A 12,801-nucleotide genomic window follows, 5' to 3' on the forward strand; every position below is an offset into this window, starting at 1 on the left:
ACAAACCCTTTCTTTTTCTTTCTCCCTCACTTTCTACTCCCATCTCAGGCGCACCTCAGTAAGACATCCAGCAGTGTGTGCCAGTCACCAGATGACAGGCCAAGAAGGAAAAGAAAGAACTGCATTGGCCAATGCTTTTGGGTCAATGCCACATGAGTTACTGTGGACAGCCTTCAACTTCAAGGCCCCAAAGGTCATCATAAGGCTGGTCCAAGCCTATTTGGGACATTACAAACCAGGATAATACAACTGCCTGGCAGCACCTGGAGACTATTATTATGGTTGGTTGCACCATCTCTGAATTGGCCTTCACCATGGATATATAGCCTCTCAGTGGGTGGATGGAGAGTGGGCTGTGTTATGGGCATTAATATCTCTTGTGTGGGACCATAATACAGAGTGTGTACAAAAAGTATTCAGACCCCCTTATAATTTTCACACTTTGTTATATTGTAGCCATTTGCAAAAATCATTTAAGTAAATTTTTTTGTAATTTATGTACACACAGCACTGAAATGTCACATGGTCCTAAGTATTCAGACCTCATATATTTAACTCATATATTTAACTCAGGTTCTGTCCATTTCTTCTAATCATCCTTGAGAAAGTTCCTTGAGCTGCCCCACCCCATGAGAAATTGAAACCTATCATAGTCAATCCCAAGGGATGTAGTCTTGGATTAATCTGATTTTTTTTTATAATCAAAAAAATTTTCATGTTTAGACATCATCTTTTTGTCAGACATACCCCGTGTGTGCTGTAGGCCTGAATTTACGCCCTCGCAACCTAAACACAACTTTTTCTGAGTGAGCGTGAAACGGCCAGCAAATTTTGTCAGATTAGGTTAGATTACAAGCACGACAGGAAGTCTTGAGACTTGAATCCATCATTAATTTGTGATTATAAAATGATTTTATAACTCTTTGTGGTGGCGTTACAGGCGATTCTTACTGTCATTCAGATACTCAAAGAGCCTGAGCTTTTGTGTGATTTTATTCATAACAATATCAATAAAATAATTGCATTGCATGTTTTGTGCTATTATGGAAGTTATGGTCTTGATCTACTTTAGCTGGCAACACTGAAACTGTTAACCAGAACAGGAAGCCGCTCTCTTAGTTACCATGTGTGCAGGTCTGGACAAAGGACACCAGTTGCGCTGCAGAAAGCGTAGTAACAATAAGTCAGAAGTCAGATTTAAAGTTAATAATTACATTTACAGCATTTACCAGACGCCCTTATCCAGAGCAACTTACAATCAGTAGTTACAGGGACAGTCCCCCCCTGGAGACACTGGAGACGGGTTAAGTGTCTTGCTCAGGGACACAATGGTAGTAAGTGGGGTTTGAACCTGGGTCTTCTGGTTCATAGGCGAGTGTGTTACCCAATAGGCTACTTTTTTATATTATCCGATCAACATATCCTGTATGCTATTTACTTTTTTCTGCTCTTGTCTTGTACGATCCACTCTCTGCTGTAAATATGAAAATAATTACCACTTGTGGGAATAATAATGGACGATCTTATCTTATCTTATCCCATCTGAATGTCTAGATTGCAGATCATTTGTGCTCATAACTGGACAAATTCCTCATGATGACAGTGCACGTCACCGGGTCCTTAAAAATCTTCTGTGTTACACGGAACCAATGTGGCATCATATCAGAATAATTTATTAAAAAACAAGAAAAAAAAACACGCACAAGGATGGATATGCTTTACAGCTGATCCTTATAAGATCAGTGAGAAATTATTTAGAAAGACACATCAAATCATTTTTTAAAAAGCACCTAAAAAAAATATAGATTTTTATTTAAAACCTGAAAGCATCATAGTACAGAAAGTCCCACGACTGCCAAGCGGATTTGCACCCAATCAGGAGAGGCGAATGGGGCCGGGGACGGGAGGGTGTCGGCCGTTGTACGGGGAGGTGATGTGGGACTTGGAGCTCTGGGGCGAGGTGGGCAGGGACGTCAGGGTGCCGGAGCTGCCGGGGGTCTCCAGGCTCGGGCCGGGGCGTGGGCAGCAGGTGCAGCCGGACTGCTGCAGCAGCCTCAGCACGTCGGTGCGGAAGCGTACGCCCATCAGCGCGTACAGCACGGGGTTGAGGCAGCAGCGGGCGTAGGCCAGGGTGCGGGTGACGCTCTCCCAGGTCAGGGTGCTCTTCCAGGCGTCGCACGTTCGGCTGTAGGCCGCCACCCGCAGTGAGAGCACCACGGCGTGCGGCAGCTGGAAGAGCAGGAAGAGGAGCACCAGGGCCACCATGAGGCGCAGGGTCCTCTGTCGACGCCACCCCGGACCTTTGCCCTGGCCCTGCACCAGGACGTAGCCGATGGCGGAGTAGCAGAACAGCATGACAGCAAACGGGCCGCAGAAGCCGACGATCTTGGCGCCCCGCATGGCCAGCTTCATGCGCCGGCTGTCCAGCTCCACCTGCACCTCCATCACACACCGGGCCGAGTCGCCCTCCTTTTCCACGGCGGCGAACACGAAGTCGGGCAGGCTGAGGGCGATGGAGGTGAGGACCACGGCGGCGCAGGCCAGCCAGCTGCGGCGCACCGCGGCCCTCCAGCGGCACGGCGCGGCCCGAGAGCGCAGGACCACCATCACGTAGCGCTCCGCGCTGATGCAGGCCAGCAGCAGCAGGCCGCTGTAGGTGTTGACGGAACGCAGGAAGTGGGTCAGCTTGCAGAGGCCCGCGCCGAACGGCCAGCGGCCCATCAGGGTCTCGCCAGTCTGCAGCGGCAGCGTGAGCAGCACCTGCAGGTCCGACAGCGCCAGGTGCAGCAGGAAGACGTCCATCATGCACCTCAGCCGCGTGTTGCGGAACTTGGTGAACGTAGCGATGACAAGGGAGTTCCCCGCCACGCCGAGGAGGAAGACCGCGACGAAGCAGAACGTCTGAAAGAGTGTCAGGGAGAAGCTGTGCTCGCTGCCGTCACACTGCTCCACCATGTCTGTGTACGTGAAGTACGTGATGTTGTAATCATCTTCAGACACGTTCTCCACACTCACGGTGTTATACTGGAGACAGACACATCAAGTCAAGCAAATTCATGACACATTCAGCATGAAACGTTCACATCATCTGCTGAGGGGTTCTTTTTTTTTTTGACTGGGAGTTTGCATGTGGCCAATGCAATGAAAAAAGGACTCTTAAAAATTTTCAAACTCCATAATAAAAATCCCCCTACACTGCAGCAGTTTGGACACACCTTCTCATTCAATGTGTTTTCTTTATTTTCATGACACATGTGGAGTTATGTACTTAACAAAAAGTGGAGACCTGGCCTCCACAGTCACCGGACCTGAACCCAATCCAGATGGTTTGGGGTGAGCTGGACCCCAACAAGTGCTAAACACCTCTGGGAACTCCTTCAAGACTGTTGGAAAAGCATTTCAGGTGACGACCTCTTGAAGCTCATCGAGAGAATGCCAAGAGTGTGTAAAGCAGTAATCAGTAGAATATAGCAGTAGAATATAAAACATGTTTTCAGTTATTTCAGAACTCTTCATGTGTTCATTCATAGTTTTGATGCCTTCAGTGAGAATCTACCAATGTAAATGGTCATTAAAATATAGAAAACTCATTGAATGAGAAGATCTGTCCAAACTTTTGGCCTGTACAGTGCATTGTTCGATATTTTGAGATATAGACAGATGGATTTAGCAGAGCATTTTTCTTTTTGTAAATAAGAATACGTCTGCTGCAATAAAACTAAATAAGTAAATACACGTGGATGTGAAAAACAGTTAATGAAAGATGAACATTTAAAAATATTCCTACATTTTACACATTTAGACCTATGTTGTTGTGGTGCCGTCAGGTCGAAATTCTCACTTCTGTGTTGAACTAGTGAAGTCTGCTTGTCATGAACGTAACACTAATCTATGTAATCTGGCCTGGGCTCGTGAATCATACTGAAACCCGTTGCGTGCCACCGTCTGAGGACGCTTGGCATGAAAGGGGTTCCCGAAACAAGCCACCGTCGCATGCAAACAGGCGAACCGTCGCTTAAAAGCCCAGGTGTCACAGCCGAGGGTCACAGACAGACAGACAGGCCCTCCTCTGAACCATGTCTCTAACTGGAAGTAAGTGTGTGTCTGTGTGTGTGTGTGTGTGTGTGTGTGTGTGTGTGTGCTGCTGTCTGAGAACACAGTCTCGGGCGATATTAATTCGATTGCTGAAGGTGTGGATGAAGTGTTGATTAGAATATCAGGAATGTGTATGTTGTGCCGTGTGGCTGCTTAATGTCAAATCTCAATACTCTACTGACAATGAATTAAACAACAATATTAATAATCCCAACATACATTGTCAATTAAAGACATTGATTCCTTATAATAATAAATTAACAGCAGTATCTCCATATTATAATCACAGTTTATGGGCTATAATGTGAACGCTGAAGACGATTTATGAAATGAACTGTAAAAAGCACTGTACCTGTGGTTCACCTGTGGCCATTTTCTACACCTCGGTTTCTGGTGATGAAAGATTAAAAAATAACTTTTGTTTTATTTTGTTTTTATTTTGTTTTCAAAACAAATTATTTTATTATTTTAACAATTATTATTTTAACACATTTAATTAATTATTCAAATATTTTTGCTTTCTAAAACGAGCGATGTGTGTAAAAAATTAGAGATGTGCCAGAATTCATCTTCAGAATCTGCTGAAGATGAAAAATCGTAGCAAATTCAACATTCAGCAGTGGTCAGAAAGAGTGGAATTATTTTTCCAATTTTAATTTAAGTTCAGAAACATTTAATGAAACTGTGTTGTAAACTGTGTGTAAATACATTCTAATCAAACTAACAAATCATTACTTAAGGAAGTTCTAATAAGCTTTTACAGGAAGCACAGGCAAAAATGTCAAAGGCAAATATCATCAAATCTATTCATTCGTATTGCATCCCATATTTTTAAGTGCATTTTTTGAGGCAGAAAGGAGAAAAAAAACATCTGTTTTCTTCTTATATCAGAATCAAACAACTTTATCAATACCGAAGGATATTGCTTAAACATCATCATTATGAAATTATGAGCAGAATCTCCAGCCTTGAAAGTTTTGCTGTGGTTTATGTTATTAACACTTAATTCTGGAAATGACTGTGCTCTGCAAGAAGCAGCGACGTCCTTTGTCAGATTTAAATAAAAAGCAATCCAGTGAATGTTCTATTTTAATTTATTGCTCTTGTATTTAGTGAGCTGGTATGTTTGGATAATTGTCTCACGATATATTCATCACCCTTAATATGTACCCTTAATATATATTCCCCTGAACAAAGCAATATTATCAACCTCCGTCACCACACACACACGTTGTATGAAGAGGATCAAAAGTGTGAAAGACGTATGTGTGTGTGTGTGTGTGTGTGTGTGTGCTTTCATTCGTCCCTATCGATACCCTGATGAAGGGTGATACTTACTGTTAACTGGCGCGTGCGGAAGGTCAGGAACTTCAGGGTCCTCTTGGCTTGAGTGGCACCCTTTAACTGTACATGTGGTCCCGTGCCACCCTATCAGAATAGAGCGCTGTTTACCTGACCCTCTTCAACTTTTGTCAGCGTTCGCCAGCCTGTGAACAACAACTTTTTCGGTGGCTCCTTAACCGCTGGGTGCAGCACGAGTTCACCGGTTTTACGCTGCATGCTGGCGTGTGGTTATAAAATATTCCGTTTTATTTTCACTGCCATCGAACATGCATGATGTTTGCAATGAAAAAATGAATTTGATGCGTGTGTTAACATATTGCTGTTTCACAATTGTTATGTGATGGGGGTGGGGGTACAGCAGGGTGTGGAGTAGAACGGTCTGTGTGTGAGGATGGAGTCAGACAGATTTAACAATAGATAAGACAAGCTGGTCCTTTATTAGTCGCACAAGTGGGAAATGTACATTGTCACAGCAGAACGTGGACAGTACAAGATAAGAGCAGCAAAAAAATAAGTAACGTAGACAATATGACGAATGAATAATATAAAAAGTTAATTAAACAAATAAATAGTCTGAATAGTCAGAAGTATTTCAACCGATATCAACCTGAATTTTACTTGGTATCGGATCGAAACGGAAAATCAGTGGTATTGCACACCACTAACCTCATCCTTGTCCAGGAGGACGGTATTTTGTCTCACTGTGCATTATGTATATGGATGGGAAGACCGCTCTTCTATTAAAAAATGGGTTTCTAAAAAACGTGCGTCCACAGCGCTCTATGAAATGTTGTTGTGCACACAGAGAAGGTACCAGTCGCTGCTTTAACCCCTCTCTACACCTGTAAGTGGCGCTGTAACTCCCCGCTCTCCTTGTCTGGCGTCTAGTCCACTCTTCTCCGGCCTCGTCTTTTCATTACAAATGTGCACCGTGGAGAGGGTTCCTTGTAGCTGCTGCAGCACAATCATGAACGGCACAGTCCTCCGAAGGCGTGGCAGTGATACAGCAGGCCAGGACGTTCTCGATCGTGAGGATGGGTTGGGAGAGGTGCTCTTTCTACAGGAGGTCCTGAAGAGGTCTTCTGTTATATGGACTTCAAGGAATTTGTTGCTCCACCATGGAAGGTGGCCAGCCTGGAATGGGAGACCCTCAACCCTAGAAAACGAATCACACCTTGAACCCTGGAGGCAACTTTCATGGTGTTTGTAGTAAAAACTGTTCTTTCACTGTAACCAGTGTCACCTTGGTGGGGAGACAGAATTGAGTCAGCGGACGTTCGGTTGCCAGACCTCCACACGTGTCCCTTTTTACAAACAGGTTAATGCTGGAGTTGGTCAGACCAACAGGAAGAACAACAGGATGTGGCACCTCAGGTGGTGCAGGGTTGTTTGTATGATGACTGTGACCCTGGCCCTCCTGGCTTTTTTGGACTGTAGACTGAAAAAACAAAAATCATGCCAGGCAGGTGTGAATGAAAATTTTAAAAAAGAATGAAAGAATTATCAGAATTAAGAATTATCAATCATCTGGCTGGATAAAGGTTGCGAGTTCAAACAATGGCAAAAGCAGAAACGTGTAAAAAGAACCAAATATGCATGTAGACGAAAGCTTATGAACAGTGTATCAAAAGCATTATGGTGTTACCTGCATTGCTACTACCACCCAGTATCTGACAATAGAATGGAACACTAACTCTAGGAAATTTTATTCAGTTTTATTCTAACATATAAACGTTGCAGGTTGCACACATTTACATTTGCAGCATTTGGCAGATGCCCTTGTCCAGAGTGACTTACAACGTGCTTTCAAGTTACCATTGATGAAGTGATCAATTCTGGTTCACTAGGACCCCCAACTATGAATACAATCTTTTTATTCACTCTGTTGTAGTTTCTATACAGAAGTCAGACAAGAAGAAGGTTACAAGTTCATCTAAATATTCTCTAAAGAGGAAGGTCTTGAGCTGTCGTTTCAAGGTGCTCAGTGACTGAGCTGTTCTGACCTCGAGGGGAAGTTCATTCCACCACCGAGGGGCCAAGACGGAGAAGAGTCTAGATGAACGTCTTCCTTTTACCTTCAGAGATGGAGGGACCAGGCGAGCAGTACTGGAGGCTCGGAGTATACGAGGTGCAGTGCGAGGTGTAATAAGGGCTGTGAGGTAGGATGGTGCTACTCCATGTTTGGCTTTGTAGGCCAGCATCAGTATTTTGAACCTGATGCGTGCAGCTACTGGGAGCCAGTGGAGGGAACGTAGCAGAGGGGGGGTGTGGAGAACTTGGGAAGGTTGAAGATCAGTCGTGCTGCTGCATTTTGTATGAGTTGTAGAGGTCGGATGGTACATAGAGGTAGACCAGCTAGAAGGGAGTTGCAGTAGTCCAGTCGTGAGATTACTAAGGACTGAACCAGTATCTGGGTGGCCTGTGTTGCCAGGAAATGGCGGATTCGTCTGATATTGTAGAGGGGAATCTACATGAGCAGGAAAGGTTGCTGATGTGAGTCTATTGTTACTCCCAGGTTGCGGGCTGTTGTAGAAAGAGAGAGCTGTGAGTTGTCCTGGTAAATAGCAAGATCCTGATGTAGTGAAGAATCTGCTGGAATGAATATTAGTTCAGTTTTGGTGGGATTGAGTTTGAGGGGATGGGCTGTCATCCAAAATGAGATTTTGGAATTTTGGAAGCAGCATGAAGACCTGGGGGAGGAAAGGAGCAAAATGCAGGACAAGTTCTACACTGGCACGCCCTGGTGAAACTTTTTTTTTTTTCTCTCTTATTTTTTTTTAGGGTTTTTTTTTTAACAGCGTTAAACAGAATTAGGCTGTGTGGTTTCTTCTTGACTTGTGAGAGGACTTAGTGACACATATGTGGCAGATCCTGAAACTGCAAGGTGTTTTTTTCGACAGGAACTGTTTACTGAAACTATACCAGCGTTGCCATGGGGAGCAGGAAATCGTGCAGTTCATTATATTATATTAATCTGCATGAGCCAGATTACAATACAACCACAGACCTTCCTCACGTCTGATTTAATGGCACCTTACGTGGAGCTAAATCACATTTTCTCTACTGCAAGGGCTCCCATGATGCACTGCAGTACATCTGATCCATTGGAGGGGCACTTCTCCACTAGTGGGGGTCAATATGGAGTATACAGGCCAATCAGAGGTCACTATGGTTAGTGTTACTTTACATATGACAGTGAAATATCCAAAGATGTATTATAAGGACGTTATATTGAAGATAAAAGAGACATAATCAGCATTTAGGAAGTTAAAAAGGGCACCAGGGAGCAAATGAATGTATGAAAAATAAGGGATCTGAATGAATTTGCAATGGCATATGAGGCAAATATGTGGTATGGTGTTTCTGCTGAAAGAACTGTTTGAAGTTCACCTTTGGTCTCGTTTGGTCTGGAGTTGTTTGCGGTGTTTTTTTTTGTTTTTTTTAACCATGGATGCAACAGCGCAGAGGAAGTGTCCTCGTTTATTTATCTAGTTTAGTGATATGCTGTCAGGCTTCATTGTGCTTCCCTGGGGTGAGTGTGTGATCATGTCTGGAGAATGTGTGTGTGTGTGTGTGTGTGTGTAGTAGCAGCAGAGTTGATAACAAAGCCGGAAATCCCTTAAGCACAGCGCTGTGGAATCTAGACGAAGGAAACTCTGTGGACACACACCCATGTGGACTGGCTGGCAGGAGACACCAGATTCACCAGCGAACGCCGACAGCCTGACCGATTCCTCTCAGATATTAACGCGATGCCTGTATGCAATATAACGTATAACGTAAGTTGAATGTCAGATCGGGCGTGTCTGTCAGCCGGTCCCCTGTGAGGTCAAATCAAGATCGGTCATCCAGTTTAAGACGTGCTGGTAGACTCCCACCAGAAACCCTGCCCTCAACCCCCAACACAAACACACACACACACACACACGCCCAGTCATTACCTGTCAAGCCCATTTACAGCGACATGGTTAACAATGTCAGGAAAAGACACACACACACACACACACACACACACACACACACACACACACACAGGCTAAAGGCTCTGGCGGAGCCCTCCTGAACCCTCACACATGGTGGTCTGCTGTCGGGTTGCCATGAACCTCCGGATGCTCCTCGTTCAGGGCTCGTCTCTGGACAACAGCCGTTCACTTTCGGCCGTCGCTCTCCTTTTTGTTTTTTGTGCATCCGCGGGTCGAGGTCTCCAGACCAACGTCTCCCACCCCAGTCCAGGTACGACGACCGACCAATCACGTGCCTTCCTTCAACCACGCGCCTCGCAGGTTTTACTGGTCTAAACTGAGATATTTTCATTTATTACACAGCAAAGAAATGCAATTACCATACCATTATTCCTTTTTAAAAATACTGTATAATTTAGCATTTTTTATCATCATAGAGTTCAGGATTTCTCTCTCTCAATCTCTCTCTCTCTCTCTCTCTCTCTCTCTCTATATATATATATATATATATATATATATATATTGTTATTGTTATTGTTATTGTTATTGTTTGCTCTATTTCACGAAGAATCCAATTCTGCGGACTTTAGAATTGATTTTGCTCCAACCTGCATTACCTTCTTGCTTCTCCACCACAGAGATTTTCCATCATTCGTCACATGATGTCAACTTAACTGTCATTAACAAGGACGTGCCATTCGGTAAGCTGTTCGCCTGGTAATCAGTCAGGTAAACTCCCTCTGACCCATAAAACTAACTGCAGAGATGGCGGTGAAGCTAAATCATTTCTTATGAACACATGCAAATGGTGAAAACACCCAGCATGCAAAACCTCAGCAAGAACAGAAACCTGCAAGTCTTATTTAAATGCATTTAAAAGCCAGGTTTTTAACTTGATATGACAGTGCAAAGCTCTTTAAAGTTTTAATTAATCATGTGTTGTCATTTTTATACACTGGTTGGACTCCCATAACTGCTGTCAATCTTTACATTTACATCTTATCCAGAGCGACTTACGTAAATACTTTAAGATGTTTATCATTAAAATCCCCCATTTGGTCCACTAGGACCCTGTCTACAAATATCATTCGTTTAGTAATTCAGAACCCAACTTTTCATAAAATATACAGTACAGGAGAACCGTACGTAAAAAAATGATTTCCTGAAAATGATGGTGTCTATCTACTGTGATCTAGATGAATGATTTCCTAGTACCTGTTGTAGTGTACATTGCCACAAAGTGCCCGTAGTGCACAAAACAAAGGCAGAAAAAGCCTTTTGGTGGAACCTTGAGAGGAACCGAGTCCCCAAACATCAGCGCTGTATTACACTGCACTGACTGTCTGTAAGACAAAATCTGCATACAAGGCAGCAAGACAACAGTGCTCTGGATTATTCTTTTTGTCTTTTCTGATGTTGAAGTTTCCAGGGGCTTCTGCATTAAGATATAAATACATTTAACTGTATGCATAGAACTAACCAAAAAAAAAAAAAAACATATATTTTCAGATGAAACTCAGAGGGGAAACTGGACAAGAGAAGACGATGGTAAATGGTCGAGAACACTTTTATATCAGTGCAGTCTTTAAAAAGTGTGCTTCTGAAACAAAACGCAGAATGAAACGGAATAAATGAATGCTATCCTTTCCAGAGCTGTTTCAGGACCCGCATGCCCCCCCACGACACTGTGACCAGGTCTTCTTGCAGGAGTTGCTGGAAATTTACTGCCGGGCCGACTTTGATGGGCTGATGAGGGACCTCCACACGGAAGACCGCTGTGACTGGGATCAGGTCGTCAGGTCGGTGGTTCAACCCGGATTTAACCTGAGCAAGTACAGGACAGGCTAAGCACACACACACACACACACACACACACACGCATCATCTTAATTCACACCCTTTCTCAATGCTCCATTTTCAAATAGAAACTATGAATTAAAAATAAATACTTGGGAGTGTTTATGATAGAAATGCACATTGAATATTAGAATCTTTAAATGCTGAAACTTGTAATTAAATACTTTTTTTTATTATGTTTTTTTTACCCTGCCTAAAATGTCCTTGTAATATAGTTTTTCGTATTATGTGTAATGAAAGCACAAAGGAGTTAAATTTAAAAGAACAACAGTTTGGATTTCTTAATGTAAATGAACATTTACACTAAAACAGATTATTAATGTCTGATGTCATGTGATTTTATCTGCCGCTTTTTTCTTCCTTTGTGACTGTGCAAGCTTAACCTAATCCGTCTCTCACCCTGCCTCGACCGGGCGCCGCTTCCTGCCAGTCTTTGTGACTGTCGCTGTCCCTCAGTGTGATAAAGCTTCAGCTCGGTTTCCGATGCGTCTCAGCCTTCAGTTTCATTCAGTCTATTATGCAAACCATTAAAAAAAGAAATGATGTATTTACAGAATTGAATTTAATAGAATTGTACCAATCCAATCCAAAATGCACAACCTGTATATATTAAAACATGAATGGACAACCTTTTTAATGAATCTGATGTTATATTAATCGATAAGTTTAATACGTTAAAATGACATTCCTGTAAGGCCATGGTAGATGGAGTACAGTGGAATATCAGGTTCATGGCCCTAAATGTGAATTTTAATTTTTTGGTAGAGCAAGGTGGAGTTTGAATTTAATTATCTTTAATGAAGGCTTGCGTAAAAGTAAAATCAGAATTTTTCTGTGTGTTCCCAGCCCGTATAATGAGTTGACCCACTGCATGGAAGTCATCTGTGGCAACGCCGGCTGCTTCTACCCCAACCCCAAAGTGCAGGAGGTGTTCGTCCAGATTCACCATGAGCATTTTCAGCACTGTGCCTCCGAGGAGGTCATGATGGTGGAGGAGCCGGCGGGCCTGGTGTTGGCGCTCACGCTCATCCCTGTCAGCATCATCCCCGGCCTGGTCTTCCTGGTGGTCTGGAAAAACAAAGTTCGGGACTGACAGCTTCCGGCTGAGAAGGGAAGGGAACACAGACACAGAAATAAGATGGAAGTGAAACTACTGCATTTCAAATACATTCAAACACACTCAAATAATGTAAACAATTGAAAAATAAATTGCTTCATAATATGATGAGAGTAAAATGTAAGTAAATGTTCTACTGTGACATAATGAATGAACTGCTTTACATTTTACAGAAGAAATTGTGAATAGTTAATAGTTATAAAGTGCACAAAATTATATCACTTTTATCTACACACTGCCTATGAGTAAAGTGAGTCTCTGTGAACTTTAACATAAAGCATTAATTTATATCGTCTGCTGTGTACTTTATTCATAGTAAATGTAAAATGTAAAAATGTATTTTACACTACACCATTGTGTGAATGCAGTGAATGCATAGTTTTTATTTTCAGAAATTCCAGTAAAAAAAAAGTTTCATAATGAATT

General features: G+C 42.9%; 2 protein-coding genes and 1 long non-coding RNA gene across 3 annotated transcripts; 1 reads left to right on the plus strand and 2 right to left on the minus strand.

Annotated features, from left to right (window-relative positions):
• Positions 1 to 1,875: 1,875 nt before the first annotated feature.
• Positions 1,876 to 5,458, minus strand: ccr10 (chemokine (C-C motif) receptor 10). Its single transcript, XM_028970157.1, has 3 exons — positions 5,434 to 5,458; positions 4,448 to 4,485; positions 1,876 to 3,024 (listed from the first exon to the last, which is right to left on the minus strand). Exons 2-3 carry the CDS (start codon positions 4,466 to 4,468, stop codon positions 1,876 to 1,878), a joined length of 1,170 nt encoding a protein of 389 aa, XP_028825990.1. The 5' UTR covers positions 4,469 to 4,485; positions 5,434 to 5,458.
• A 3,587-nt stretch (positions 5,459 to 9,045) lies between these two features.
• On the plus strand, positions 9,046 to 12,799 carry LOC114784349 (receptor activity-modifying protein 1). Its single transcript, XM_028969667.1, has 5 exons — positions 9,046 to 9,672; positions 10,040 to 10,102; positions 10,911 to 10,949; positions 11,053 to 11,200; positions 12,105 to 12,799. The coding sequence occupies exons 1-5, from the start codon at positions 9,513 to 9,515 to the stop codon at positions 12,349 to 12,351; spliced, it is 657 nt and encodes a 218-aa protein (XP_028825500.1). The 5' UTR covers positions 9,046 to 9,512; the 3' UTR covers positions 12,352 to 12,799.
• Positions 10,342 to 12,452, minus strand: LOC114784350 (uncharacterized). The gene is made up of 3 exons (XR_003748846.1): positions 12,205 to 12,452; positions 11,658 to 11,770; positions 10,342 to 11,245 (listed from the first exon to the last, which is right to left on the minus strand). It is a non-coding gene; the product is annotated as an uncharacterized LOC114784350 (long non-coding RNA).
• Positions 12,800 to 12,801: the final 2 nt, after the last annotated feature.

This window comes from Denticeps clupeoides, chromosome 2 (genome assembly GCF_900700375.1).
Source record: "Denticeps clupeoides chromosome 2, fDenClu1.1, whole genome shotgun sequence".
In the NCBI taxonomy this organism is placed as follows: Eukaryota; Metazoa; Chordata; class Actinopteri; order Clupeiformes; family Denticipitidae; genus Denticeps; species Denticeps clupeoides.